This window comes from Rhipicephalus microplus, chromosome 3 (genome assembly GCF_043290135.1).
Source record: "Rhipicephalus microplus isolate Deutch F79 chromosome 3, USDA_Rmic, whole genome shotgun sequence".
Lineage (NCBI taxonomy): Eukaryota > Metazoa > Arthropoda > Arachnida > Ixodida > Ixodidae > Rhipicephalus > Rhipicephalus microplus.
The window spans coordinates 142,699,492-142,726,971 of NC_134702.1; the positions used below are offsets into that span (position 1 = coordinate 142,699,492).

The 27,480-nt window shown below is 44.7% G+C and overlaps 1 protein-coding gene across 2 annotated transcripts in view; it reads right to left on the reverse strand.

Annotated features, from left to right (window-relative positions):
* Window positions 1–27,480, reverse strand: part of LOC119170711 (uncharacterized) — a 38,941-nt gene that overhangs the window by 3,342 nt on the left and 8,119 nt on the right. The window contains exons 1-4 of one of the 2 annotated variants that reach the window (XM_075890353.1): window positions 8,089–8,165; window positions 4,693–4,759; window positions 3,516–3,562; window positions 2,471–2,522 (exon numbers count right to left, since the gene is read on the reverse strand). In XM_075890353.1, coding sequence (XP_075746468.1) covers window positions 2,471–2,522; window positions 3,516–3,562; window positions 4,693–4,750 — 157 coding nt within the window. In that variant the 5' untranslated portion in view covers window positions 4,751–4,759; window positions 8,089–8,165. Of the gene's footprint in view, window positions 1–2,470; window positions 2,523–3,515; window positions 3,563–4,692; window positions 4,760–8,088; window positions 8,166–27,480 lie in introns of those variants that run through there. The other variant, XM_037421950.2, reaches the window with a different exon arrangement.

Consider the following 27,480-nt stretch of genomic DNA (forward strand, 5'->3'; position numbering starts at 1 on the left):
AGTGAGAGGTTTTCTAGATTTACTGGCTTTGTATTTAACGTCCACATTCGTAAATTGGAATGGGAACACCTATATCCAAAAACAGGGTATTTGTATTGGTTCCGCCATTGCTCCCGTCCTTAGTGATATTTTCATGGCCCACTTAGATCGATTAATTGATGAGAGGTTGTCGGGAACTAAGGTTTTAAAGATCTTCAGGTTTGTGGATGATTATTTGGTTTTTTTAAAGTGTGATGCCAAAGAGTTTCAAAGTGCTGCTGTTTTGACACTTGAAGTATTTGAGACAGTTTGCCAGCCTCTGAAACTTACACATGAAATGCCCTATGGTGACACGCTCAGGTTCCTAGATCTGTCGTTGCAATTTCAAGATGACCACGTTTGCTGGCTTTATGAGCCCAGGAGCAAAAAGCCATTGTTGCCTTTCTCTTCTGCACATACCAAAGTAGTGAAGAGGTCTGTTGCGCGAATGTGCCTTTTTAATTCGTTGAAGAAGTCATGTTTTCACCTCATGCAGAAGAGCTTTGAGCAACAGGTTTTGCGTCTGATGGCAGCAGGCTACCCACAACGAATGGTTATAAGCGTCGCTGAATCGCTACATAGGGACCTAAAGAAACAAAGTAGGCAGCGTATTACCACTTCCCTGCAGCAGCGAAAAACGGCTGTTGTCCCCTATATCCATAGTGTGGCGCACAATCTTAAAAATATTGGTAATAAGGTGGGCGTCCGAGTGGTTATGTCTGCTCCTGAAAAACTGTCCAGAATATGTCGCCAAACTTGTCCTGTTTCAAAAGAAAAGAAAGGTTGCCAAATTAAGCATCGCAATAAATTTGTTGAGTGTGCACAGTCTGTTGTTTACAGAGTTCCCTTGTCATGTGGTCTTGTTTATGTGGGAACAACCGAAAGATGCATCAATGAAAGGCTAAAGGAGCACCACAATAAAGTGCAGAAGGGTACTGATGGTCACTTGGCGATCCACTGTAAGGAGTGCGGTTGTGTGCCTTATTTTGATAACACGTGCGTGCTGTATCGAGACAGAGATTTGTTAACCCGTTTGATAGTAGAAGCGGCTGAAATGACACGCGATGATTTTGATTGTGTAAGTGCACCCTCTATCTCGCTCACGCGGAAAGAACTATGTTTTTTGGATGGGGTGATAGACAATAACGGATAGCGATGTACGGGACTGGCACGTGTGTTTTTTGTTGTCTACCATTTTTATCTTTTTCATTCACTTTGCTCTTTTTCTCTTTTCTTCCCCTTTATATACTCTGACGTTTGAAATAAACGTTTAGTTGAAGTTAAGCGCTTGTGTTGTGTGTTCTTTGTTATAGTGGCTGCGCTTCTTAGCAAGATGGCCCTTATGCGAACCGCAACGCACGATCGCAGCGACACCGTAGCCTCGAAACCAGCGCTTGCGGGCCACATGCGGGCTGCCATCACCGCACGCAATTTCAGATTTTCTGCGTGCGGTCCGTGAACGTGAACACTGACTCGAGTTACGACGCATGCGCAGTGGCAGCGACCGCACTGCAAGGGCTCGCGGTGCGCTATTCCAAAACTCCCTGTGGAGTGCTTCGATGGCAGCATGCGCTGCGTATCGTGTTGCGTACGTTAGATCGTTGCGTACGCCCAACTAAAAGTGCCTAATCCTTGACTAAGCTCGGTGATGCGGGATGCTAAAGAAAGCGTGGGCCTGATGTATATCATCGACTGCCGGCTTCGCAACTGTTTCTGACAGGTACGGTTACCGTGATTCACAATATGCGTACGTTTGCTTTTTACGTAAAAGATTACGAAAAATATTAGATTGCGTAAAAATTTTTTTTCGTATGCATGTCTGAAATAAAGACTTGGACTCAGACTCACTGGGTACAAGAAAAAAAACGAACACAATCGCTGCTGTGGTGGGTAGTCTTGAATGAATGTAGGTCTCTGGCCTCTTCCAAAGCATGCTATAGGAACATGTACTATGCAGCCCGGTAGATTACTCTCGGAAAATTCTAGAATGGCAAAATTTTCTCTAACCTATTGTGATCTCCAAACTTTCGATGCCAACTGCACATACGTGTACACACGAGTAAAGAGCACATCCATGCTATGAAGGGTGGTTATTCAAGATTCGCACGCTATAACCTAGTATGTTTCCTAGTATTAATATTTATACCATGCTTTTGCGCTGTTTTATCAAATAACAACCCACATCAACCAGCGTAGGTTGAGCAGCTCGTGCAGGATTATCCTAGTTGTCGGCGACTACGCCTGCCCTCGGCATAAAATCGAAAGAAAGACGGCGTTGTAATCTACCCGGTCTGCTAAGACCTTGCTTAGTAAACAGTAATCGAGAAATATTGTTGTGCTCTCGAAAACTCATTTCATGTAAAGAAAGAGGCGGCCGGGGGGGGGGGGGGGGGAGTTTCGTGTGGTGGCATGCTCATTGTATCTCTGAAAACAAAGAAACAATTCTTCTCACCTGCACGATCGGAGACACCTGTCGGCGTATCTTCCACCCTTGCCACAGGATTCTGCAGAGAGGAAGGTTGCAAATTTTTCGTCAGAATAGGAAGTGTGCTTCGTGGTGATTTGCGCTGTATAAAATGACGGTGGTTGGGTACGCCGAATGATATAGAGAAAGCTTTACTTTCCCACCACCAAATCACTTGCGTTTTTTATTGCATTGGTGAATGTTAATTATTATGAGATATACGTCAATTTAGGGCATAAGCCTGAGCTTCATCAGGAAGCAAGTGGGCTCAATTTCGTTAAAATCTCAAACGAAACACGGGTAAAGCGCTGTCAGTTTCTGTGCCCTTCGTGTTATTCTTCACTACCTACTGGCTATCGCTTTACAAGCATCAGGGAAGATGCAAGATTTCGTGTCTGCATTGTAAGTGAAACTGTCGCGAAACCTGAAGTCATCTATAGTTGGTGCACTGTTATCGTGAAGTTTCAATTCTAAGCAATGCGTATATGAGGGAATAACTTATAAAAACAATTCCTTCTGTTGCACCGCTCTATTTTGACTTACATGCTGCTGGCGAACATGTCTCTATGCACGAATGGCACTGGATAAGTCAAAGTTCCCGCAAATCGTCACGCACGCATGCAAGCGCATTCACGAATGTACACAAAGTAGGGTTGAAACTTACTACCATAATAAAAGTTTCTGGCTACGATACGCATACGCAGCGAAAACAAGATCCGTACAAACTTGCACAGCTATCAAACCTCTCAAACAGTTAAAAAATGCAATGTTTACATGCAAGGAAAGCTGAATCCATCCTCATAAAAAAGCGAATAGTTAAGCCTGTGTTTTTACATTTATTTGTACAATTATATGTTGCCTCTCACGATGCAAAGCATGTCATTAACATAGCTAAAATTATCATACGTTGTTGTTTTTCTTCTTATTAGAAAGTAGTGCACTTCTTATTCATAAAGCTACATAGTTTATGAACTTCATAGAAAGACGGTTAGGCCGGACACGCTGGATGATCCGCCTTGTTTTGTAAACTTACCATCCCGGTGCCATCACTGACGTCATCGTCCTCTCCATAGCTGGACGCTGAAGGACATAATGAGCTTATTCAGTGGCGTCCAAAGAGGTATGTTACTGAAATCTTAGGAGCTCGTAAACCCTATATTTTTCTCTGTCAATAGCCCATCCTTTCAGCTCTGAAATCTTGGCGCTGAGTACACAGACTTCCACTTCTGGTGATTTTACATTCGTAGCTCACAAGATTATATCCTGCTCAAGTAATTTACATTGTGCCGCATAAACGACACGGCAAACATTTTTACCATCTCGGTGTTGAAACTATTGATGAACAGGTAGAAATGTGAGTTGATATTTCCGCTTTACGTTAGCCTGCTTTATCGCCTGGCTTGTTACTTTAAGCTTCGAAGAACTGAAATGGTGACAGCTATTACAATAGGTATTGTACTAAGTGATGTCGCCTGAATGACCGTTGCTTGTTCCTTCAACAGCTGTTGCGGCTGCATACGTTCCCGAATCTTTACTTCGGAACTCTTGCCACACTTCATTTACTAAAACCCGCCTTGTTTCCCTAACAAAATTATTGGACTATATTTGTAAGCTTCTACACAAGCTACGACGACAATTAGAGCACTGTGATGCTTCAGTAAATCACTAATACACTACTCCTACCATTTTTTCCGACGTTTATGACAGTAGACCCCCATCCGAATTATCAGAGGGTATGACAGGTTTATTTATTTTTCGTACGTAGTGGCAAATACTCCATAAGACAACTTTAACGCAACCACCAACATAAATTTTTCTGATTCTTGAAGAAATGAAACTTCCTAGCATAGCCAAGTATTTGAAGTGGTCTACTTTACAATGAAATATACGCATCCAGTACATCATGTTGGCGTTTAGTGCAAACACTATAGACCTATAGCCTTCTTTAAAATAAATCCTTAATATAATCATTACTCGTTTATTCATGAATTATATTTATCTTATCATCGTTTTTTTGCATGGTGCTGCCATTGCTGGTACTATTTTCATGTATCAAATGTCATAGAACACTCACAACAAACATGTGACGTTCAAATAGAAACATAAGCATCGAATGTCGCCCTGTTAATAACTTTTAAGTGTTTCCAGTGAGTTCTGTGAATGTCACCCTAAACAATACCAACATGAATATGACGTCACAATAAACTTACCTAGCACCAGCGTTGCAAACATCAAGAGTAAAATACACTTCAGGAATCCACGCGTCATTTTACCCAACTGCGAAAAAGGGACATGGTCATCGTCAATAGAACAAAACACACTGTTCTCCTGGTGTACATAACATGTTGCATATGTGTCTATGACATTTTTATAGCAATATACGTCGTCATTGTAGCTTTTTGATAGCAGTTTAGTATCACGAAGACCTACATAAATAGTATATAATTATTACTAGCGGGCAAAATCAATGAAGAAAACTGGCCCTAAGCGACGGGCGAATGCTGAAAACTCACATATTGCTCGCGATAATCCTAAACTACCGCGGCAGTACGTATCTACGTTTAGACTCTACGTCATTCAGAGGACACTTCGAATTAAGCTATCCCACAGATTGCTGGAGTTCCGAAAGAAAGGCGAGAAGGGAACGCTGGAAGCTGACGATGAGAAATGGAATAATGGAGGGTGGGTGGTGGGTGGTGGAGCCGACATTTCGACAAGCGGACTTTTTCAAGGTTGCAACATTATTGAAAAATCTGACTGATCCTCCTTTCTGTGAATCCGTATAACACAAAAGTGGAACGTGTCTTAACAGATCTACTTGAGCGTTTATTGTGCATTGTTTCTCCACAGGGGCGAACGAATGCGTGCTACCGCGGCAAATTGCAAAGTCACGAGAAGAACAACAAGCAGCTCGAAACTTGCAACGCGCAGCTGAAACAGAGAGCACGCACGAAATGGGCTTACGCAGGGCGATCGCGGACTAACGACAGTCCACGCTCGAATCTTAATGCGCGAATTTCAAACAGAAAGACGCAAGAAATGAACGCACAAACATGCACAGGACAAGCGCGAACTCTCACAACTTTCACATGTTTGTTTGTGAGCAGCGTGCTGCTTTCGCAAATGCGGCAGCGGCAGCGAGTGAAGTGACCTTCGTGCTCTCTAAAATAACGAGCCTGATCAGCGCGCACACAGGAGAGATCATGCACAGTCGAAACGGGGCTCTACGATATACGCGAGAAGCAATGACCTTTAGAGCGGGCCCAAATCACTTCCTTGGCGCCATCTTACTACTGATGACGCAAACGTGCTGCAGTGAAGTGTCGAAGCTCTGAGGACCACCAAATGGTATATGTTGTATATAAATGTCTTGCGGTTAACGGTATCGCCAACGTGCGCTTCGTGGACTAGTGGTTAGCGCCACGCGCAGTGGATTGAGAGGTCGCTAGTACGAAACCCTGCGAAAGAAGTTTTCTTCTTGTGTTTAACATTGTAATCTTTTGATATAATTTACAAAGTCATATCCGTGACGGAAATACATCAGTGGAGGCGTGGTGTACTCCAACATCAAATACTTTTGTGTTAAAAGATAACTCCGCTTATCAAAACGTCGGCTGCAGCACACGCCCCTTGTTTTCAATTCGTTGGAGGGTATTATAGTGACGGCAACTGCTTGACAAACAAAAAGTGTCTGTTCGACTGCAGCTTTCATGCGCTAAGTGATTCAAGTACATTTGTCTAGTTGGTCCAATAACAAACTCTACATGGTCAGGGCTGTGAACTTACTCGTACAACAATAAAAAAGAACAAATATTTTTATAAGGAGGAGACACACCCCGAAAGGAGATGTGTAGCACAGACAATGGAACACACAGGACGAGCACAGGATCGGCGCTTGTCCTGTGCGTTCCTTTGTTCATGCGACGTCTCCAGTTACGCAGACTTTCCCATTCGCTGAAGTCTGACCAAATATAGCCCCACAAACAACACTTCTAAAATAGTTTTGGTCTGTCACGTGCACCCAGCATAAATGTTAGCAATGCGTTGAGCAAGTCAAAGTCCTTCACACAAACCTGCATTCAAATGCATTAGCGTCGTAGTAAAGCGAAACGAAGTGAACGTCTACTGAGAAGTTTCGACCAGCAGTCGCCACCGAAAGCGCAACGTAAGCAGCTTGCTCGCACGCTTCAATCAATTCAGCTCCTGTGCTGCCGATTTCTAGGTCGACTTTCTTGTGTGTTCAGTAAATGGGAAGTACTTTATGGCAAATGGTGGCAATGCCTAATATGAGAGAACTCAATTTATTCATAAATAGCCGGAATTTTTTTAAGAAGTATGCTTATAAAAACAAATTAAAAATAAGAGTCTATTGTAACTCTCCTGAAAACTCGTGCTTGATTCGGGAACACATCAGTAGCTACAAGCGTGCATACAAGTGTAATATTTCTCAAGCTTCTTTAAAATTGTGCTATCTACAACTTTTCGCTACATACGCTGAGCAACAGGCTATGCTTTTCTTTCACATCTAATAGAGCACAAAACTATAGCCACACTCATTTAACCCCAATAAAAGCTTAGTCATCATATATTTTGCTTAGAGTCATCAGTATTAAGGCAAACGATACGGCTTTATTGGCAAAACAGTAGCATCACATAGGAAATTCAAGCTTTTTTCTGCCTCCCTCGAGACAGGATCATTCACAACCACGGGTTTGACATTTATAGTTCAAATACGACTTTCCAATAATACCTGACACGCTGTCTTGAAGCTGACTTCGGATACATTCCTGCCTAAACTTTACACGTTACGAGTGCCCCCTAAATGTTACGACGTCTACTGATATACAGTTCGGAGCATAAAAGATATGTCCGCAGGTTAACTCCTGATATTGTCTTAATGTTTTCTCCTGCAGGGCTGCGCCACTGCCGGTCTCCCTTTCCCCAATGGGAAATGGAGAAGCTCACTTGGACTTTAGCTCTTCAAATCCTCGCCCTCCAGAGGGCCCATTCGAGGGCCGTCATGCTTTGCCTGATGGACTCCGAGTGCGCCTAGCCTGGCGACCAGTTTAATGGCGTCGATTGTGGACGGAATGAAGTCGTTTCACTTACTTCCTCTCAAATGTGTTTGACAACGAAATTAAATGCCTGGTAATCCACGTATTTAAGAGTATTTAAGACTTTGTTCATGCTCTGGTGTACCTTTCAGAAGTTGAAGACACTGCACGCTTGCATGAAGATTCACAAAAATAACTAAAAAAAAGCTACGCTGACAACGTGCAAATATTCTATGCTTGTTTGCTAGCTTTCTTAACTTTAGTTATTACAATGTTTCAGTGGCCTCAAGTTTCTCTCCATGCTCTAAGGATATCAGATCGCTTGCTTCCCTATCAATAGCTTCATTTTTTTAATAAACGTTGTTGAAATGGTTTGTACAATCCTAATGCCGAAATTTGACAGAAGTAGCCACAAGATAGTATGTGGAAACGTTAAGGCTATTCATTAAATAATTGCAACAAACCACGTTGACGGATAAAGATTGCATATTACGGGGATCCACCTACAGAAGTTAAGCAGCATCAGTTCCCGTCACCCACCAGAAAGCTCACCTGGAAGAACGTCTGTGGAACAGGTGCAGCGACTTCAGAGATAAGCGTGGTTGTTCTTCGTATTTAAATGCTCGTGCTCTTCCTCGAGGCATCAGATGACCAAAGCTATATAAAAAAATAAATGCGGGAGGCCTCCGCACAGAAGCCCGGTATTTCTAATGTCCAGCTGTTCCCATCACTTGGTTGGCCGAGGAAAGTCGACGCTTTGTAGTCGCCGCCTCAATCTGAGAAAAATGTGTATGGCAGAGCACATCCAATAAGGCAAGCTATTAGGCTCTGGACGTACGCGTCCTTTCTCCCGGCATATGTAATGCTACCAACGAGATGCCGTTGACAGGTGAGCGACGGACTTCATTAAACCGAAGCTATATCGGCGTCCAGCGTTCTTAGGCGCTGTCAGTGGGCAGACCGCCCCGGAATCTTTATTTTCTGCTTTACTGTTTGCTACCGTTGTTCGTCCAGAAAACTTCAATTTCAGCAAGATGAACTCGAGAGGCCTTGACAGAAGCTTCGTTCTAGCGTGCGCAAGGACAGTCAACTTCATGGGGGCAGTAGTGTTGTTCACATACCCATTACCTTGCAGGAGTTCCACGAGAATCAAAATGCGATGAACGTTAACGTAGTGAGCATAGGCTTTTGTTTATTTTTTTTAATTCGATAACACCTCAGTACAGCCTTGAATGCTTGGGGGAGGCTTATAACTCGTACTAGTAATGAGGAACTCCTTGTGTGAGAAAAAACATTGGAGGAGGAGGAGGGGGTGGTCATAAAGTACTACAACATTGAGCATGAAATAGGTGTAATTAATTTCTACCTCGCAAAAGGCGACCTCACTAAAGGGTCACGCCACTTCCCTCTCAACAGCTTGCCCTTAAGTTGCACGACCTACAGCCACATTCAATCAATTTCTAGCTGTTTGGTCTTCAAGTATGCAAGCGTATAGAAAAGGTATGCTCGCGTGCATATGTCGTAGGCTAAAACAAAAGCTTTACCACCACCTCATGGAGAAACGGAAGCGTGAGTCGGCTACGCCGCAACGCTAAATTCCTAAGCTGTGAACCATACCAAAAATCATTAGGGATCGCTGTCACAGGACATATGCCGTTGGCTGGTTAGTTTCAAAACATTAATAATTGTCCTACAAGGCGTGACTTGCCATGGCTCCGAAAAACACGCTTTTTGAAGGGTGGAGTTTGCGAACAACGAAACTTGGCTTTGCAGACCCTTATTTGAGAGACAAAGCTATGGGTTATTGACGTAAGGCCCAGGATGTAGAATATATAGAGCCTTGTTTGTTTCAGCAAATGTGCACAGAAATTATGAAAGTGGAAGCTGTTGCAACTTTTGTGAGTACTCTTTCTGAGCCGACAGACATCTTCAGACGAATGGAGACATAGCCGTTGGCAAAGGGCTACAAGATGGGCACTCACCCTTTCCCTCTTTCAAGTCCAAGAAAAAAATAAAGTTTCTACTACTACTACTACTACTACTACTACTACTACTACTACTACTACTACTACTACTACTACTGCTACTACTACTACTACTACTACTGCCTTCTGACACGGGCAATGTAAAGTACTGGTCAGTGACTTGCCCCTCTCTAACCCCCCCCCTATTACTTCGCTTCGAATGTCTCTTAGTAGAAAGAAGGTGCATTATTGGGGAGTCGCGCGTATATCTACAGCATTACAGAGGAAATTAGACGGCACTTGGGGAGCCTTCGTTGAAAGGCTGCAGTGTTGAGACGCCAATTGAAAGGTCACAGGAATGAGTTGAAACGAAACCGAAGTTAAAAAAGAAATAGACGAAACTTCAGGTGCGATGAAAATTGAGTGCGGTAGGCGAGTGTACGTGTACGATTTCTCATAGAGTGAAAAAGAGTTGCCAAATTCTCGGCAATGCTTTCGCGATTTTGTGAGATCATCAAAAACTGGAAAGTGGCACTACTGGCCATGTAATCGATTAACTGAATTACTCCCAAATGTCAAAAAGGGAGTGTACATTTAAGAGTTCATTATTTTGTTGGAGGTCATGTGTATCGCGTACCGTTTCCTTGTTGTAGGAGGAGGGGGAAGAGGAAAGGAAGTACAGGGACGTTAGCCGTTCCTTGTGTCCTAGTAGGGCGCATAGGACAGGCGGGACGCTCAAATAACATGAAACGTTCGTCATCAGTGGGAGAAGACTCGCCTGCTCGACTGCAGTGTGTGCGGTTGCTTACCAGTTTTTTAACAATACCCAGCGATAAATGCGAGAGGGAACTGAACAAAACATAACAAGTGTAACGATACGCGAAAGGGAACTGACTTAAGTATATAGAAGCAAAAAAATCACATGGTCCTGATCGAATACCTACAATTTAACGTTATCACGAAAAGAGGCTGTCCGTTTAGTGAAATGTAGCTGTTAATGTATAATGCTCTGCATTATATATTTGTGAATTTGACGGCGCATGGGCTTGTTGGATGAATGGATGGATGGATGAAATTTATTTGGTCCTTCGGAAAGTGCTGCACGTTGCGGGCCGCTCCTACATCGGAACAGAAAGACCAAGTCTCTCTGCTGCTTCGCGGGCCCAGTGGTCTACCCATAGCTGTTGTTCAAGTCCGGAGCTTGAAGTATAACCCTCCCATTTGGACGGCGTGATGACTTCCCCACAGCGTAACGAGGGGCATCGCCAGAGCATATGTTCCAAGGTAGCTATATCGTGGCAGTAGGAACATGTATTAGTTTGCTGTATTTCGGGATATATTTTCTTCGATAGCGTGGGATCAGGGTACGCCCCGACCTGAAGAAGCCTGAGTGTCAGAACCTGAGGTCTGCTTAGTTTTCTGTGTGGTGGAGGTTATTGTCTCTGCACCATGTAAAAATGTTTTGTCAATCTATTATATGAGATGGGAGGGTCACGGTTCTCCAAGACATCAGCGCCACCCCCCCCCCCCCTTCAATAGCTACGTGGTTTACTAGTCCTCGCGCAGCTATGTGGGCTGACTCATTGAGATTGGGCGGGGCGCTTCCTCAATGCGTCCCATATGAGCTGAGAACCGAACGAGTGTTTGTGGCTTAATGTCTTTGTCCCAAATTCGCAAAGCTAGTTCCGCTATTCTTCCCTTGGCGAATGCTGGGACCGCTGATCTCGAGTCGCTGTAAATTCTGGATCTCCTGTTATCTAGCAAGGCCAACGCAATCGCCACTTGCTCTGCTATTACAGCCACCGTCCTCCGCACTGTTGTCGAGTTGGTGATACCATTCTCGTGGTTCATGCTCACTGCCGCATACGCCTTCCCCTCGGGATATCAGGCCGCATCGACGAAGGAGCAGTGCCCGGCACGTTCTTGGACCCTTTGTAGTAGAGCCGTTGCCCTGGCCCGTCTTTTACCCTCGTTATGCTCGGCGTGGACATTTCGCGGGATGGGGACAACGGTGATTTGTTCTCGTTGTTGACGAGGAATGCTGCAGAAGTGAGACTTGATTTCCATCAGTGGAATTCCAGGCTTCCGCAGGATGTTTCTACAGGAACGCGTGGTGGACACCCTGGCGAATTGTGCCCTTTCCTGTGCATCTGTGATTTCTTCCAGCGTGTTATGCATGCCGAGACGGAACAGCCTAACATGGGAAGCCCGAGAACTTTCTTGATGGCTTTTCTGATTAACGAGTTGAGCTTATCACGCTCCGACCTCTGCTAGTTGTGCATGGCTGCAACGTAGGCGAAATGGCACATCACAAAGGCGTGCACCAACCTTACGAGGTTTTCTCCAAGTCCCTGTTGCCTCTTGGCAACCCTTCTTATCAGTCTCATAGCATTGTCAGTTTTTCTGGCTAGACTCGTGACCGTCAGGTTATTGGAGCCGTTCGACTGGATGGACATACCTAGAACCCCATGGGCGTGTCGGTAATTAATTATTATCGGATTGCTCATGAGCAGTGTTTTCACCTGTACTAGCTGCATCACGTATAGTGCATGTGCGTTTTTGTTTTCCTTTTGAACCATGTCGCTTCATTGAAGAGTTGCTAACCTAAGCTTGCGTGTTGAATCGTGTTGTGGGCGCGCGTACGTCTTCAAGGCTGGGATCGTTTTTTTTTTTTTTCAAATGATATGCCAGCAGCTTACCGTCATGTATCTTGTAAATTATGTGAAAACACCGTACCAAACAAAAGTACTGCGTATACTTGTGGAAGCAATAAATGAACATTCAACGTAGCTACGTACCGTGGTGGCATGGTGTTATGACGCGTGTTCGATCCCTGCCATGGTAATCGCAATTTGACGAACGCTAATCGGGTGGTCAAAACTTCCTCGGAAATCAATGATATACTGTGCATGACTTCAGATAAGTACACCCTTCCCCCCTCCCCTTTTCTCAAAACAAAGCATTAACGAAACGTTTGCCAATTCTTTTCTAGTGATCGCATATGTAATTTTCTGTTGCTACTCTTAAAAGCTCTGAATTACGGCTAAGGAAGACGCAGTAAATAGCTTCTTTTGAACTTGCAGTTTTGGTTTCCCCGCCGCCGGCGCCAACAATAAGTGGCCGTGCTCTGCCACCGGTCGAACGCACCTAGGTTAGAGTGTACTAGAAGTGTTGAGTGGCTTGACCGCGCCTCACCGCCTGAACCCTTCTGCGTTTCCCGTAGCGGTGGCGCTGTAGTCCAATAGTACTGTAGTACTCTACTGTAGTACTGTAGTACTGGTGGCGCTGTAGTCCAATAGTATTCAGAGAAATGGGGGAGGAGCGTTGGGCTAGGAAGGTTTTCAGCTACTTGTACATGAAGAATGTCGATACAAAATGGAGGAAGCGAACCAGGAAAAATTGACTGGTAAATACTTAGAAAACAGCAGGTGGCCAAACCAAAAAGAACTATCGGTTAAGAAGAAAGTGAAGCAAACGGAGACTGACATGTGGAGAATGGGCATGATTTAGAAGTCCACACTATAGATCTATCAAACTTTTAAGTAGGAAATTGCCAAGGGAAGGATCTATGATAATACTCGAAGTAGTTTTCTACTGTTTGAGGCCAGGACGGGAGTACTGCGAACCAAGACATATCCGGCCAAATACGAAGGGGTAGACACAGTATGCAGTGCGTGTGGAGAGGAAGAAGAATCTGCCGAACACTTGATAATGTTCTGTAAAGGGCTTCACCCTATAGTTCAGGATGATGGCGCAGAGTTTTTCAAAGCACTGGGGTTTAGGAACCGGGAGGGCAAAATAGACTTTAAGCGGGTAGACTTAACTAGAAGGAGGTTATCTGATTGGTGGCTAAAGTCAAGGCACGAGTGAATATTAAACCCTTCACTGCAAAGTACGAATCCTCAAACTCACTTTTTAAAGAAAAAAAATAAATAAATCTAGTTTTTGGTTCATTAAGTATTACGGCTTTGTGGCGCTACCCGCCGCCCGATCTAAAGGGTACAGCCATATCCATCCATCCATCCATTCATCCATCCATCCATCCATCCTGAAAGAGCCACGCGCCGCGTGCAGGAACTGCTGTGCACTTCGGCTCCTCTATCACACTTTCTTGATTCAGATTTATTCGTACCAGCCCATCATTCATGTCTAGCACATGATGCAATGGCCGTTGAAGTATGACACGCCATTCTACTGAATTTGAGCTCCATAAAAGCCCTTGTGAGAGATCGAAAATAATTCAGAAAATGTGTTTCTTATACTGATTTCTTCTCTCTTAACACTTTCTACGTTCGTTAGGAGTCTACAATATTCACAATAACTGAGCCAATTTATTGGAAATTAGCTGTGCTCAGAAAGCTGTGAGATTTAAAAAAAACACTGTGTCACACGCACGCAGAACCAGAAAGCCATAAGTAAAAAGGGGAGAGGAAGGGAATCTGAACCCTGTACACCACGAAATGTTTTCCTAATTTAACTTGTCAGGGTATACTAAGATATTTACACGCATTCACAGCGACGACCCATTGCCAAAATTAGGCGACCTGCTGCACACCTCACCCCCACAAAAAAAAAAAACAAATACTGGGTAGCCTTGCACCAATAGTTTACAGCTGGCGAAGCTGAATATAGCGTGTCTCTACAAATGCGCACTGTAGATTTCACCTTTTCGACAGTATGAGGTCTCATAACTAGTTCAAGTGTCTAGTTTCTTGTGTGTGTGTGTGTGTGTGTGTGTGTGTGTGTGTGTGTGTGTGTGTGCGTGCGTGCGTGCGTGCGTGCGTGTGTGTGTGTGTGTGTGTGTGTGTGTGTGTGTGTGTGTGTGTGTGTGTGTGTGTGTGTGTGTGTGTGTGTGTGTGTGTGTGTGTGTGTGTGTGTGTGTGTGTGTGTGTGTGTGTGTGTGTGTGTGTGTGTGTGTGTGTGTGTGTGTGTGTGTGTGTGCGCGTGCACATATACAAGGAAGGTAAATTTCTCAAAACAAGATTCACCAAGGCCTGCCTACACTTTTGGCATTTAATAAAACTGAACTTATAATACAAAACATCGTCATAAATTTGCTCGCTTGCAATGGCGTTACGCCAATAGAATATTTAGAAAACAGCACAATTTAAGCTGTCGATGCGACATGAGAACTGGTTGCAATGAATTTATGCAGAATAACAGATGGGGTATATATACATCAGGTATTTTTTAATATGTTTGTGTGTTGTTTTTAATAAGTTTATAGTGTATTAAGCCTTTCGGAAAGCAATAAATATTATCTTCCGCAAAACTAGCATGATAAAACAGAGTCATCACTGATTATAGTTGTGAAAACGTTACTTATACTCGGGTTTCTCGTGAAACAATCGAGTGCGTGTATGCTCATACGAGGAACACTGTGCTCTGGATATCGTAGAGATTGCCGACAAAACAAGCGTATATTTAATTACGGTTTTGATACTTCTCCTCTCTGTAGTTCGCCAGTAGCCATTTATGATGTTACGCACCTCCAAGCGCTGATTGAGTGAGAAGCTAGGCGGATCCCTGCAAATTCCGAGACATTTTTTTTTTTCCTGGTTTTGCGTGCTCTTGAAACAGTGAATGTATTGACACAAATTCAGCGTGCCTGCATATTCACTCGTGCACCATGGTGTGCAGCAGGCGCCTCCACTGATAAAGGCTCAGAAACGCATTAAACGCACTAAAAACGAGCAATTACACGCTTTCCTAGGCTCGGGCGCACGCGCTCCCAATGGAGACGTTCCTGAGATCTTCAGTATCGTGGGACTACAGCGCCGCTGCTACTGTCACCCACCGGAAAATCAGCCGAGATGCGGCGCAGCCACCTCGTTCACTCCACTGCCCCCTTCAAATACACACGCTCCCGGATTTAGGTTGTGCACCACTTCGCCCATCGAGACACAATCCGCGCATACACCACGTCGTCCATCAAAGATGATGCGCGTTTACACTGCCAACAGCCGCGAAAACATTTGGCAACAGAAAGCGCGAACATTTCGGTGCCCGTCATGCCTGCGGCGCACGGACGGCGGGGCTTCAGCGCGGCAGCGCAAACGATAGTTTCTTGCGTTGTGTCAAACACATGATCGCACGCCAAAAGGTCACGCACTACACACTCCCGGATTTATGTTAAACACCACTGCGTCTGATGTAAAACGACCTGCACAGCCGCGCTTAACACATGTCAGCGAAAAACGCAAATTTCTATGGCGCACGGCTTCAACGAGCCTCGCAGACACCACTGTGTGCAACGTTACTAGAACCAGGTCAGGTTCTACAGGTTTTCCCGCTCAATTCAATCCAAGCGCCAGCCAAATTACTCTAGGCGCCAGTCAATTTAATCCAGCCACCACTGAAATTAATCCAGGTGCCATTAATTTTAATCCAAGTGCCACTGAAATTAATCCAACCGCCAGCCGATTTAATCCGGACGCCAGCGAATTTAATCCTGATGACATTGTGACTTAAAAACGACCCAGAATTTTCGGGAATGCGTGGAGTGAATAGCTTTGGAGTGAATTTAACAGGGAAAAGCCATGAATGAGTCACTAGTGACACAATGTGACTCGCGCGACTTTATGACGTCTATCACCCGCGTAAGCACTATTCACACCTTCGAAATGCATATCAAAGGAAAAGCCGTCCACACAGTAATAACTTGATAATTATTAACCAGGCCAATGATCTCATCACAAGTGACTTAGGTGACGGCCTCACGCATATCACCCACGCACGCACTGTCTTAACCTTCCGTCATGCATATCAAATGAAACGTCTTTGAAAGGGCGGGATCTTGATACCTAAAACTCGGCCAAGTCACCTGATAACCAGTTCCTCAGGGGACGTCATCACAAATATCACCCGCACACGTAATTTACTCGCCTACCGACATGCATACCAAACGAAACGTCTTTGAGAGAGCGATAACATGTTACCTATGACTGGGCCAACTGACTTGATCACTTGTGATTTAGGTGACGTCATCACGCGTATCACCCACGCACGCGGTGTCCTAACCTGTCTTCATGCATATCAAACGAAATGTCTTTGAGAGAGTAATAACTTGAACGCTGTCACAAGGCCCAGTGACGCCATCACTAGTTACTGGCGTGACGTCATCACGCCTGACACCCACGCACGCGGTGTCCTAACCTGTCTTCATGCATATCAAACGAAATGTCTTTGAGAGAGTAATAACTTGAACGCTGTCACAAGGCCCAGTGACGTCATCACTAGTGACTGGCGTGACGTCATCACGCCTGACAACCACGCACGCGGTGTCCTAACCTGTCTTCATGCATATCAAACGAAATGTCTTTGAGAGAGTAATAACTTGAACGCTGTCACAAGGCCCAGTGACGTCATCACTAGTGACTGGCGTGACGCCATCACGCCTGACACCCACGCACGCGGTGTCCTAACCTGTCTTCATGCATATCAAACGAAATGTCTTTCAGAGAGTAATAACTTGAACGCTGTCACAAGGCCCAGTGACGTCATCACTAGTGACTGCGTGACGTCATCACGCCTGACACCCACGCACGCGGTGTCCTAACCTGTCTTCATGCATATCAAACGAAATGTCTTTCAGAGAGTAATAACTTGAACGCTGTCACAAGTCCAGTGACGTCATCACTAGTGATTGGCGTGACGTCATCACGCCTGACACCCACGCACGCGGTGTCCTAACCTGTCTTCATGCATATCAAATGAAATGTCTTTGAGAGAGTAATAACTTGAATGCTCTACCTAGGCCTAGCGACGTGAATACTAGTGACTCATGTGACGTCATCACGTCTATCACACACGCACGCGCTGTCCTAACCTGTTTTCATGCATATCGAACGAAACGTCTGTGAGAGAGCAATAATGTTATACTTATGACTCGGCCAACCGACTTGATCACTATTGACACACGTGACGTCATCACGACTAACAGTCATGCAAGCACTCTCTAACGTGCTTTCATGAATATCAAACGAAACGTCGTTGAGAGAACATTAACTTGAAGGCCGTTGCAGGCAGCGTCTGCTAGTAAAAAACTAACTTCTCGCGCTGCACAGCCGTTCACCAGCTAACCGGTATACGTAGGCACCAGATCGCGCGTTTCGAATTCAGTCAAAGACGTCTTTACATGGCTTTTGTTTGACTTGACGCTTTTCTTGACTCGTGTAGATGCGATGGAAGCAACAGTACCTTCAAGCAGCAGTGTGGTACAACCCAACAACAGTGTCACATCGCTCGTTGAGGGCAGCGCTTTTCCTTCATTCAATAAATAGAAATAATGAAGTCGAAATGACAATTAAGCATTTTACAAACCATACTCAATTACGCAACATTCAACCGATACCCTCACCTCCCTGCGACGCGTTTACTCCAGCTCGTCGTGTGGGTAGATGTACGCGTCTTTTTTGTTGCTTCTCGTGTTTCGTAGAATGCCTTGAAAATGCGGGCAGCCAGGCCGCAATACTGTGAATGGACAGGCGTTCTACACTAAACAGGCACGCTTATTCCAAGCACACTAACCTATAAGAAACGGCGTGGCGTAGAATGTAGAAAGGAAGGCACGAGTCAGCCACCGCATTGAATGGCGCATCAGCAAATGGCCAGTTGCAAATAGCAATAGTATGTATCTCAAGTATGGGGACTGCCCTCTATTACAACGAATTTGTTTCACAGGATAACCAGATGAAATAAATGTTGAGCCGAAGGAGTGGTAGACAAATCTTTTTGTAGCAAGCTTTGGAGCAGACAGACCGTGCGTCTTATGCTTGATTAAGGATATACAGTGTTATGACTATAGCCGGATTATATGCAAACGCCTGTTTCAATTCTTGTACTCATATCGTGTCATTTTGACACGTGAGCACAAATTAAAGGGCGAGGAGAGCTTTTATAGTGCTTTTATAGTGCCTATATATGCCTATTTCGGACGTTGTAGCCTCAATTCCTATAGGTGCCTGTAAATGTCTGTTTTCAAAATCGATGCCTATATAAACGCTATCTAACCTGAAATTTTGCTTTCAAGTACCACTGGAGGCCGGTATTCATGTTACCCGGCAAAATATAGATTTAGGCACACTGTCGGGTGCAAACTACTCTTTATTTCACGAATTACGTTTAGAACTGTCAAACCCACAAGGCATTTTAGCCAAGAGGAAGGTAGATTAGCCTCTACACATGTATACCATCCATTTCGTCTGCATTCATTTCGTCTGGATTGTCGTCTGCACCGTCGTCTGCATGACTGCCCGTCGTCATGCAGACGACGGGCAGACGTTCTACAATGCAGATGACAATCCCACAAAATAATGAATCGAAGAATTGAAGATACGTTTTAATTCGTGTTAGAATACCCTAATGCTGGTTATTTATGAATTAAAGCAATTGCTCTAAGTAAAACTGAAGCAGACGACATTGTGTCGTAGCTGTTTTCGGCGAGTCTCTTTCGCGCAGACGACAGGACGACGTTGTGCGACGCAAGCGACAAGACGGCGTAGTTTCAAGTTTCCGGCCAAGTCATCGTTAGGTGAGCGCTTTTGCAGTCCTGAGAATAAGTGAAAGTTTGCGCTTCAACCACTGGTGCTATGGAAGACCGAGACTCTCGGCGGCCCGGAAGGCCACGGAAGGCGCCTGATGAACCGAAGAAAAAGTACGCTCGCGTTTCTCCTGTAGATCGTTGCCGTATAATAGATGTTCACAGGCGCGGAGGTGATTTAAAAGTGCTCTCCGAAACACTCAAAATCAATATAAAGACCGTGCGTTCTATTGCCGCTAGTGATCGTGACACAACTAAAACACGTGGTGGTTCGTCGAGGAAATTTGGACCGGACGTGGTGGACGCCCTGCAACGAATCGTACAGGGAAACCCATCCTTCACACTGGAACAAATAAAGAGAGCTCTCAAAGATGAGATGTCTAACATTGAAGTGAGCACGTCGACGATTGATCGGCTTCTCGATGGCCATGGTTATTCGGTGAAGCTGCTGACCCCGAGCCCAGTAGATAGAAATCGCGAAGGCGTGAAACAGCTGCGGTGCTGATATGCCCAGTGGCTTCAGAGCGAGGGAACTGCGCTAACACGATACTACATCGACGAGACCAACTTCAACGTATGGTGCTCGCGCAGTTTCGGTAGGGCGAAACGAGGTGCTCCAGCATGCCGTTTGTCAACTAGTGCGAAAGGGGCGAATGTAAATGTTATAGCCTGCGTGTCAGCGAATGGCCTTCTCCACTGGACAATTGCCGACAAGGTCCACTGGGCTGTCTTCAACGACTTTCTTGCAGAAGTGTCGAGTAAAGTTTCACAGCAGGAACCAGGAATACAGGCAGTGTTCCTGTTTCACAACGCACCAGCGCACCACCGCGCCGAACAGGCTGTCCTCGCGGCAAGCGACCACACAGTCAAGTGGCTACCGCCATACAGCCCTTTCTTCAATCCGATTGAGGAGCTCTTCTCAAAGTTCAAGGCAGGTGTAAAGGGATTCCTAAGCGAGCGGAGGGATGATCTCCTCACGACACCGGAAGGGATCTCCAAGAAAGAACACCGCCGTGCTCTGCTGGTTGAGGCCGCGGGGCGCTCTATGCAGCACATCCAGCGTGTGGACTGTGCCGCTTATGATAGGCACAATTACACTTTTGTACAAGCTGCCCTCGACTGCCTTGATATGTAGAACACTGCTCAGCAGCACATCTATGGGTGCGTGTTTATGAAAATTGCTTTGCCTGTATAATAATAAATTTTGTTTCTCACGGACTTGCCCCAGTTCTCTTTCATCACCCATTTCATAACCAATTTGACGAGCTCTACGTTATCAGAACAACAATTTTTTTCTTGAGGTACGGTAGATGTTTTAAACGGGCATCATCTTTGCTTCGGCGTTGCGAAAACATGTCAGGTAGGTCGTAACTATAGAGGCCAGCTCTATAGGCACCGAAAAACCGGGATTTAGGCACCAATAATAGGTGGCCAAAACACTCTTTCAGGCTTCCAAAATTGTGAATATAGGCAGAATAATCTTTGACAAAACTCAAATTTTCCAATAAACAGGCGTGGTATCTGTCTCTACGACATGAAAGCAAGCAAAAATGTTCTAGTTCATGATTGTACAAACGGGTAATGATTTAGCATAAACATGCGTTTTTCCGCGGGGTTCGCAGAATAAGGTCTCTCCATTTCTAGTTCAGCATGGTCAGTTAAGTGTGCACCATCGTAGAAATATGCTTCTGGGTCTCTTTCTGTGTGCCATAGCTAAAAAGGGCTATACATGCGCAAATATTCAAAGTGCCAGGCGCCAGAAGGATTTTTTTTTTTTTTTGCGGCGTATTAACTTGGCCTAACCACACAGGCTCAATTTTTCTTCTGTCTGTGAACACTTTAAGGGTCGTTACACAAACTTAAGAGTTTTGAGAAGCGTAAAGGAATGAATGCACTGAGCGCTCAAGATCTCATTTACCAAGATTTCCAGTACTACGCGTGGCATAAAGAGGTGATAGGCCAAACTGAACACGGCTTCACCTTCATCTCATGGGCGTGCGCCCCAACATGGTGAAGGTGATAGATTGGTCCTGCCAATGTCAAAGTAGTACGTGACACTGCGAGACCTATTTGAGACAACGTGTGTAATTTGTACAAACTGTTGCCTAAACCTAAATAGAAGCATGAAAGTTTACAAAAATGTTATAACACACAGGCGAAATCTATTCGCCTTATTTATTTAATTTCATATCGAGAGAGACGCGAGACTAAGGTGCCTCCATTTTGTTTGCGTTGGTGTTCTCGCAGTTTGCGAATTGTGTTGGGGCCAGCATTCACAACGCTGGGCGTGGTTTTGGTGTATCGTCCCTAGCAGAAGATGCAGCGGTGTGACACTGTGTATCGGGGTAAGGATACGTTATCCAAGCCAGCCTCTCCAAACGTGCGCGCAGATAGAGATCCATCCCACAAAAACTCGCAGTACAATACAAAAGAACATCGTGACGGCAGAACACCGCTTGCACGCACGGGCTGACATGGGCATCTCATGCGAGTGTAGGTTACGCGCGCATGACGTGCTTATGCACGTCGTGTGATGCTCCAGCTCCGAGTGAATTTCATACCAATAGCGGGGAAGTAATTGGACTTCCGAAGTCTTCTTAGAGTTAGTGGCGAAGGTTTCAAGCTCACCTCCTGAGATTATGTTTTCACCGCTTCTAATGATCAAATTAAAATTTCTAGTGACACAAACCTTTTTATTGGCCAGGCAACATTTTCCACTGCCTAAATAAATATTTTCAGGTGACCCAGTGAAGCACCACATGTAAATGACAAACAAAAAACAAAAACTACATAGATACTGATTTTTTTATCTGCACTCTACTTCCTTACTTCCCCAGATGACTCTCCACAGTTTCGCATTCATTCTTCATCTTCCTGCCGCTGCACAGAGGCACCTCCTGCTCCCTACGCATCTGAGCGCACACTGGAAAGAGGCTGAGCAGACGACGCGACATGGATGGTACACACGTGTAGAGGCTAATCTACCTTCCTCTTGGCTAAAATGCCTTGTGGGTTTGACAGTTCTAAACGTAACTCGTGAAATAAAGAGTAGTTTGCACCCGACAGTGTGCCTAAATCTATATTTTGCCGGGTAACATGAATACCGGCCTCCAGTGGTACTTGAAAGCAAAATTTCAGGTTAGATAGCGTTTATATAGGCATCGATTTTGAAAACAGACATTTACAGGCACCTATAGGAATTGAGGCTACAACGTCCGAAATAGGCATATATAGGCACTATAAAAGCACTATAAAAGCTCTCCTCGCCCTTTAATTTGTGCTCACGTGTCAAAATGACACGATATGAGCACAAGAATTGAAACAGGCGTTTGCATATAATCCGGCTATAGTCATAACACTGTATATCCTTAATCAAGCATAAGACGCACGGTCTGTCTGCTCCAAAGCTTGCTACAAAAAGATTTGTCTACCACTCCTTCGGCTCAACAATTATTTCATCTGGTTATCCTGTGAAACAAATTCGTTGTAATAGAGGGCAGTCCCCATAGTTGAGATACATACTATTGCTATTTGCAACTGGCCATTTGCTGATGCGCCATTCAATGCGGTGGCTGACTCGTGCCTTCCTTTCTACATTCTACGCCACGCCGTTTCTTATAGGTTAGTGTGCTTGGAATAAGCGTGCCTGTTTAGTGTAGAACGCCTGTCCATTCACAGTATTGCGGCCTGGCTGCCCGCATTTTCAAGGCATTCTACGAAACACGAGAAGCAACAAAAAAGACGCGTACATCTACCCACACGACGAGCTAGAGTAAACGCGTCGCAGGGAGGTGAGGGTATCGGTTGAATGTTGCGTAATTGAGTATGGTTTGTAAAATGCTTAATTGTCATTTCGACTTCATTATTTCTATTTATTGAATGAAGGAGAAGCGCTGCCCTCAACGAGCGATGTGACACTGTTGTTGGGTTGTACCACACTGCTGCTTGAAGGTACTGTTGCTTCCATCGCATCTACACGAGTCAAGAAAAGCGTCAAGTCAAACAAAAGCCATGTAAAGACGTCTTTGACTGAATTCGAAACGCGCGATCTGGTGCCTACGTATACCGGTTAGCTGGTGAACGGCTGTGCAGCACGAGAAGTTAGTTTTTTACTAGCAGACGCTGCCTGCAACGGCCTTCAAGTTAATGTTCTCTCAATGACGTTTCGTTTGATATTCATGAAAGCACGTTAGAGAGTGCTTGCATGACTGTTAGTCGTGATGACGTCACGTGAGTCAATAGTGATCAAGTCGGTTGGCCGAGTCATAATTATAACATTATTGCTCTCTCACAGACGTTTCATTCGATATGCGTGAAAACAGGTTAGGACAGCGCGTGCGTGTGTGATAGACGTGATGACGTCACATGAGTCACTAGTATTCACGTCGCTAGGCCTAGTGAGAGCATTCAAGTTATTACTCTCTCTAAGACGTTTCGTTTGATATGCATGAAGACAGGTTAGGACACCGTGTGCGTGGGTGTCAGGCGTGATGACGTCACGCCAGTCACTGGGCCTTGTGACAGCGTTCAAGTTATTACTCTCTCTAAGACGTTTCGTTTGATATGCATGAAGACAGGTTAGGACACCGCGTGCGTGGGTGTCAGGCGTGATGACGTCACGCCAGTCACTAGTGATGACGTCACTGGGCCTTGTGACAGCGTTCAAGTTATTACTCTCTGAAAGACATTTCGTTTGATATGCATGAAGACAGGTTAGGACACCGCGTGCGTGGGTGTCAGGCGTGATGACGTCACGCCAGTCACTAGTGATGACGTCACTGGGCCTTGGGACAGCGTTCAAGTTATTACTCTCTCAAAGACATTTCGTTTGATATGATGAAGACAGGTTAGGACACCGCGTGCGTGGGTGTCAGGCGTGATGATGTCACGCCAGTCACTAGTGATGACGTCACTGGGCCTTGTGACAGCGTTCAAGTTATTACTCTCTCAAAGACATTTCGTTTGATATGCATGAAGACAGGTTAGGACACCGCGTGCGTGGTTGTCAGGCGTGATGACGTCACGCCAGTCACTAGTGATGACGTCAATGGGCCTTGGGACAGCGTTCAAGTTATTACTCTCTCAAAGACATTTCGTTTGATAGGCATGAAGACAGGTTAGGACACCGCGTGCGTGTGTGTCAGGCGTGATGGCGTCACGCCAGTCACTAGTGATGACGTCACTGGGCCTTGTGACAGCGTTCAAGTTATTACTCTCTCAAAGACATTTCGTTTGATATGCATGAAGACAGGTTAGGACACCGCGTGCGTGGGTGATAGGCGTGATGACGTCACCTAAATCACAAGAGATCAAGTCAGTTGGCCGAGTCATAAGTAACACGTTATCGCTCTCTCAAAGACGTTTCGTTTGGTATGCATGTCGGTAGGCGAGTAAATTACGTGTGCGGGTGATATTTGTGATGACGTCCCCTGAGGAACTGGTTATCAGGTGACTTGGCCGAGTTTTAGGTATCAAGATCCCGCCCTTTCAAAGACGTTTCATTTGATATGCATGACGGAAGGTTAAGACAGTGCGCGCGTGGGTGATATGGGTGAGGCCGTCACCTAAGTCACTTGTGATGAGATCATTGGCCTGGTTAATAAATATCAAGTTATTACTGTGTGGACGGCTTTTCCTTTGATATGCATTTCGAAGGTGTGAATAGTGCTTACGCGGGTGATAGACGTCATAAAGTCGCGCGAGTCAGATTGTGTCACTAGTGACTCATTCATGGCTTTTCCCTGTTAAATTCACTCCAAAGCTATTCACTCCACGCATTCCCGAAAATTCTGGGTCGTTTTTAAGTCACAATGTCATCAGGATTAAATTCGCTGGCGTCCGGATTAAATCGGCTGGTGGTTGGATTAATTTCAGTGGCACTTGGATTAAAATTAATGGCACCTGGATTAATTTCAGTGGCGGCTGGATTAAATTGACTTGCGCCTAGATTAATTTGGCTGGCGCTTGGATTGAATTGAGCGGGAAAACCTGTAGAACCTGACCTGGTTCTAGTAACGTTGCACACAGTGGTGTCTGCGAGGCTCGTTGAAGCCGTGCGCGATAGAAATTTGCGTTTTTCGCTGACATGTGTTAAGCGCGGCTGTGCAGGTCGTTTTACATCAGACGCAGTGGTGTTTAACATAAATCCGGGAGTGTGTAGTGCGTGACCCTTTGGCGTGCGATCATGTGTTTGACACAACGCAAGAAACTATCGTTTGCGCTGCCGCGCTGAAGCCCCGCCGTCCGTGCGCCGCAGGCATGACGGGCGCCGAAATGTTCGCGCTTTCTGTTGCCAAATGTTTTCGCGGCTGTTGGCAGTGTAAACGCGGATCATCTTTGATGGACGACGTGGTGTATGCGCGGATTGTGTCTCGATGGGCGAAGTGGTGCACAACCTAAATCCGGGAGCGTGTGCATGCCCCTTTGGCGTGATATTTATCATGAGATCGTGTGTTTGACATGATGCAAGAAACCCTAGGACTTAATTTTGCCAGCGTATAAGTGCAAGCTTATTCAACTACGGTGTAAAAAAAAAAGACGTGAGGCGATTTGTGAATATTTGTTCATTTGTCACAACTAGGCTCGATGCCGTTGCAACTAAACGATGCTATAGAAATATAAAAAGAAGAGGTATGTTTGGGGAATAGCGTCGTTACAAAATTCTAAGCTCTTTTGGTAAGTGTACATTATTTTGCAAAAGGCAGGGAGCACTCATCTCCCAGTCTTACATGAGAACTAATCTAACGTTAATCGGTGCTATGACTTGAGCATGTTATAAAAGTTAAAACACGTTACATGTCCACGTGCAATGCATCCGTCACAGTGAATGAGGTATGCATAAGCAAGAAGTAACATCAAGAGATTGCCCATCAGGACCATAGTGTCGCAACCAAAAAAAAAAGTACATTTAAGGGCTTGTTTTCTTTGTTAGACACAATAATAATGAGATCGAACAGGTAATCATGCCAAACAAAGAAGTACATTTAAGGGCTTGTTTTACTTGTTAGACACACTGTTAATGAGATCTAATGGTCAATAATGCCAAATGGCATGATGGTCTGTTCGATCTCATGAATATTGTGTCTAACAAACAAAACAAGTCCTTAAATGTACTTTCTTCTTTGATTCATAGCGAGGGACTCGTTCTGACAGACTTGGTGCCCTTAAGTAGTATACGAGAACTTATTGGTCCTACTCATAATAAGCTCACAAACTATGCGACGCCAAACAGACACAAAAAAGTGTTCCACACTCACCGTCATGGCTACTGGCCACGCTCCCACATTTAATATACATATACCCCATTAGATGGACAGGAAGATGGTCGCCGTGGTAGCTCAGTTGGTAGAGTACCTGAAGTGTTATTCGAACGTTGCAAATTTGGTCCCTGCCCCCGGCAATTTATCTTTTTGTTCAACTTTCTTTCTTCACATTTACATTACAAAACCAAATCACGGCATATTGTGAAACGAAGGACATTTAACAAGCTTAGAAATGTGGGCAGAAAAAAATTTTTAAAAGTGAGTGCGTAGGGAACAACTGGCAGACATTGATTCACGAAATGTGCCTGGAGAATGTACCCATATTTTGTAAAGTCCTGCATCGGTCATTGAGATACTCGGTGGTGAGAACATGTTTGCTGTTTGCTGTAAGAAATATCTGAATGTGCACCTCTCTTACGACTACTCCCCCCCCCCACACACACACCTCTAGGAATCACACAGATGAATGATGCACATACCACGTGAATCGCAGTGCCGGAAGAATGACATATGTCGTGGTATTTGAGCACAGGCTCTTCTCAATTAATGCAATGTGCAAGGTTCACTAATGACGTTCATATAACAATGCAAAATCCCATGCCCTCCCCGAAAAGTGTTTGTTTTCCTTTTAAACTCGTCTAACAGAAAAGTACATTGTTTATTCAGATGTAGTTATTACTTGCCCAACAGGACATATTTCTTAACTAGAAACCAATGACAGCACATACATTTCTTAACGGAAAACCAACACCACCTTGAGCCTCTCTGACATGTAAACTTTCTGCTATTTTTCTCCGTATTAGCTACTCAATTGCATACTGCTTCTAGTTTTTCATTAGGCTAGCTTATTACACCACTAAGCAGATTGGTAGTGCAATATTGTTTCCTAAAGGCTCAATACTTCATTAAAGATGTGCTGTTTAACATATAACAGCCTGTGGATGCAGGCCAAAAGATCAGTGAAGTTGCTTCAGTAAGCTATTACCATCTGTTATTACAAAATAAGTATCTGTTTTCAAAGTAAGTAATAAGTTATACAGATGCTATTATAATTTTTCTGAAAAATGTCGTCAATTTTTGAACAAAATAAACCAAGATGATTAACAGGTCAGGTAAGCTCTCCATTGAATAAATTACGATACATTAGACATTACTTTGCACTTCCCAGTGTCCCAAG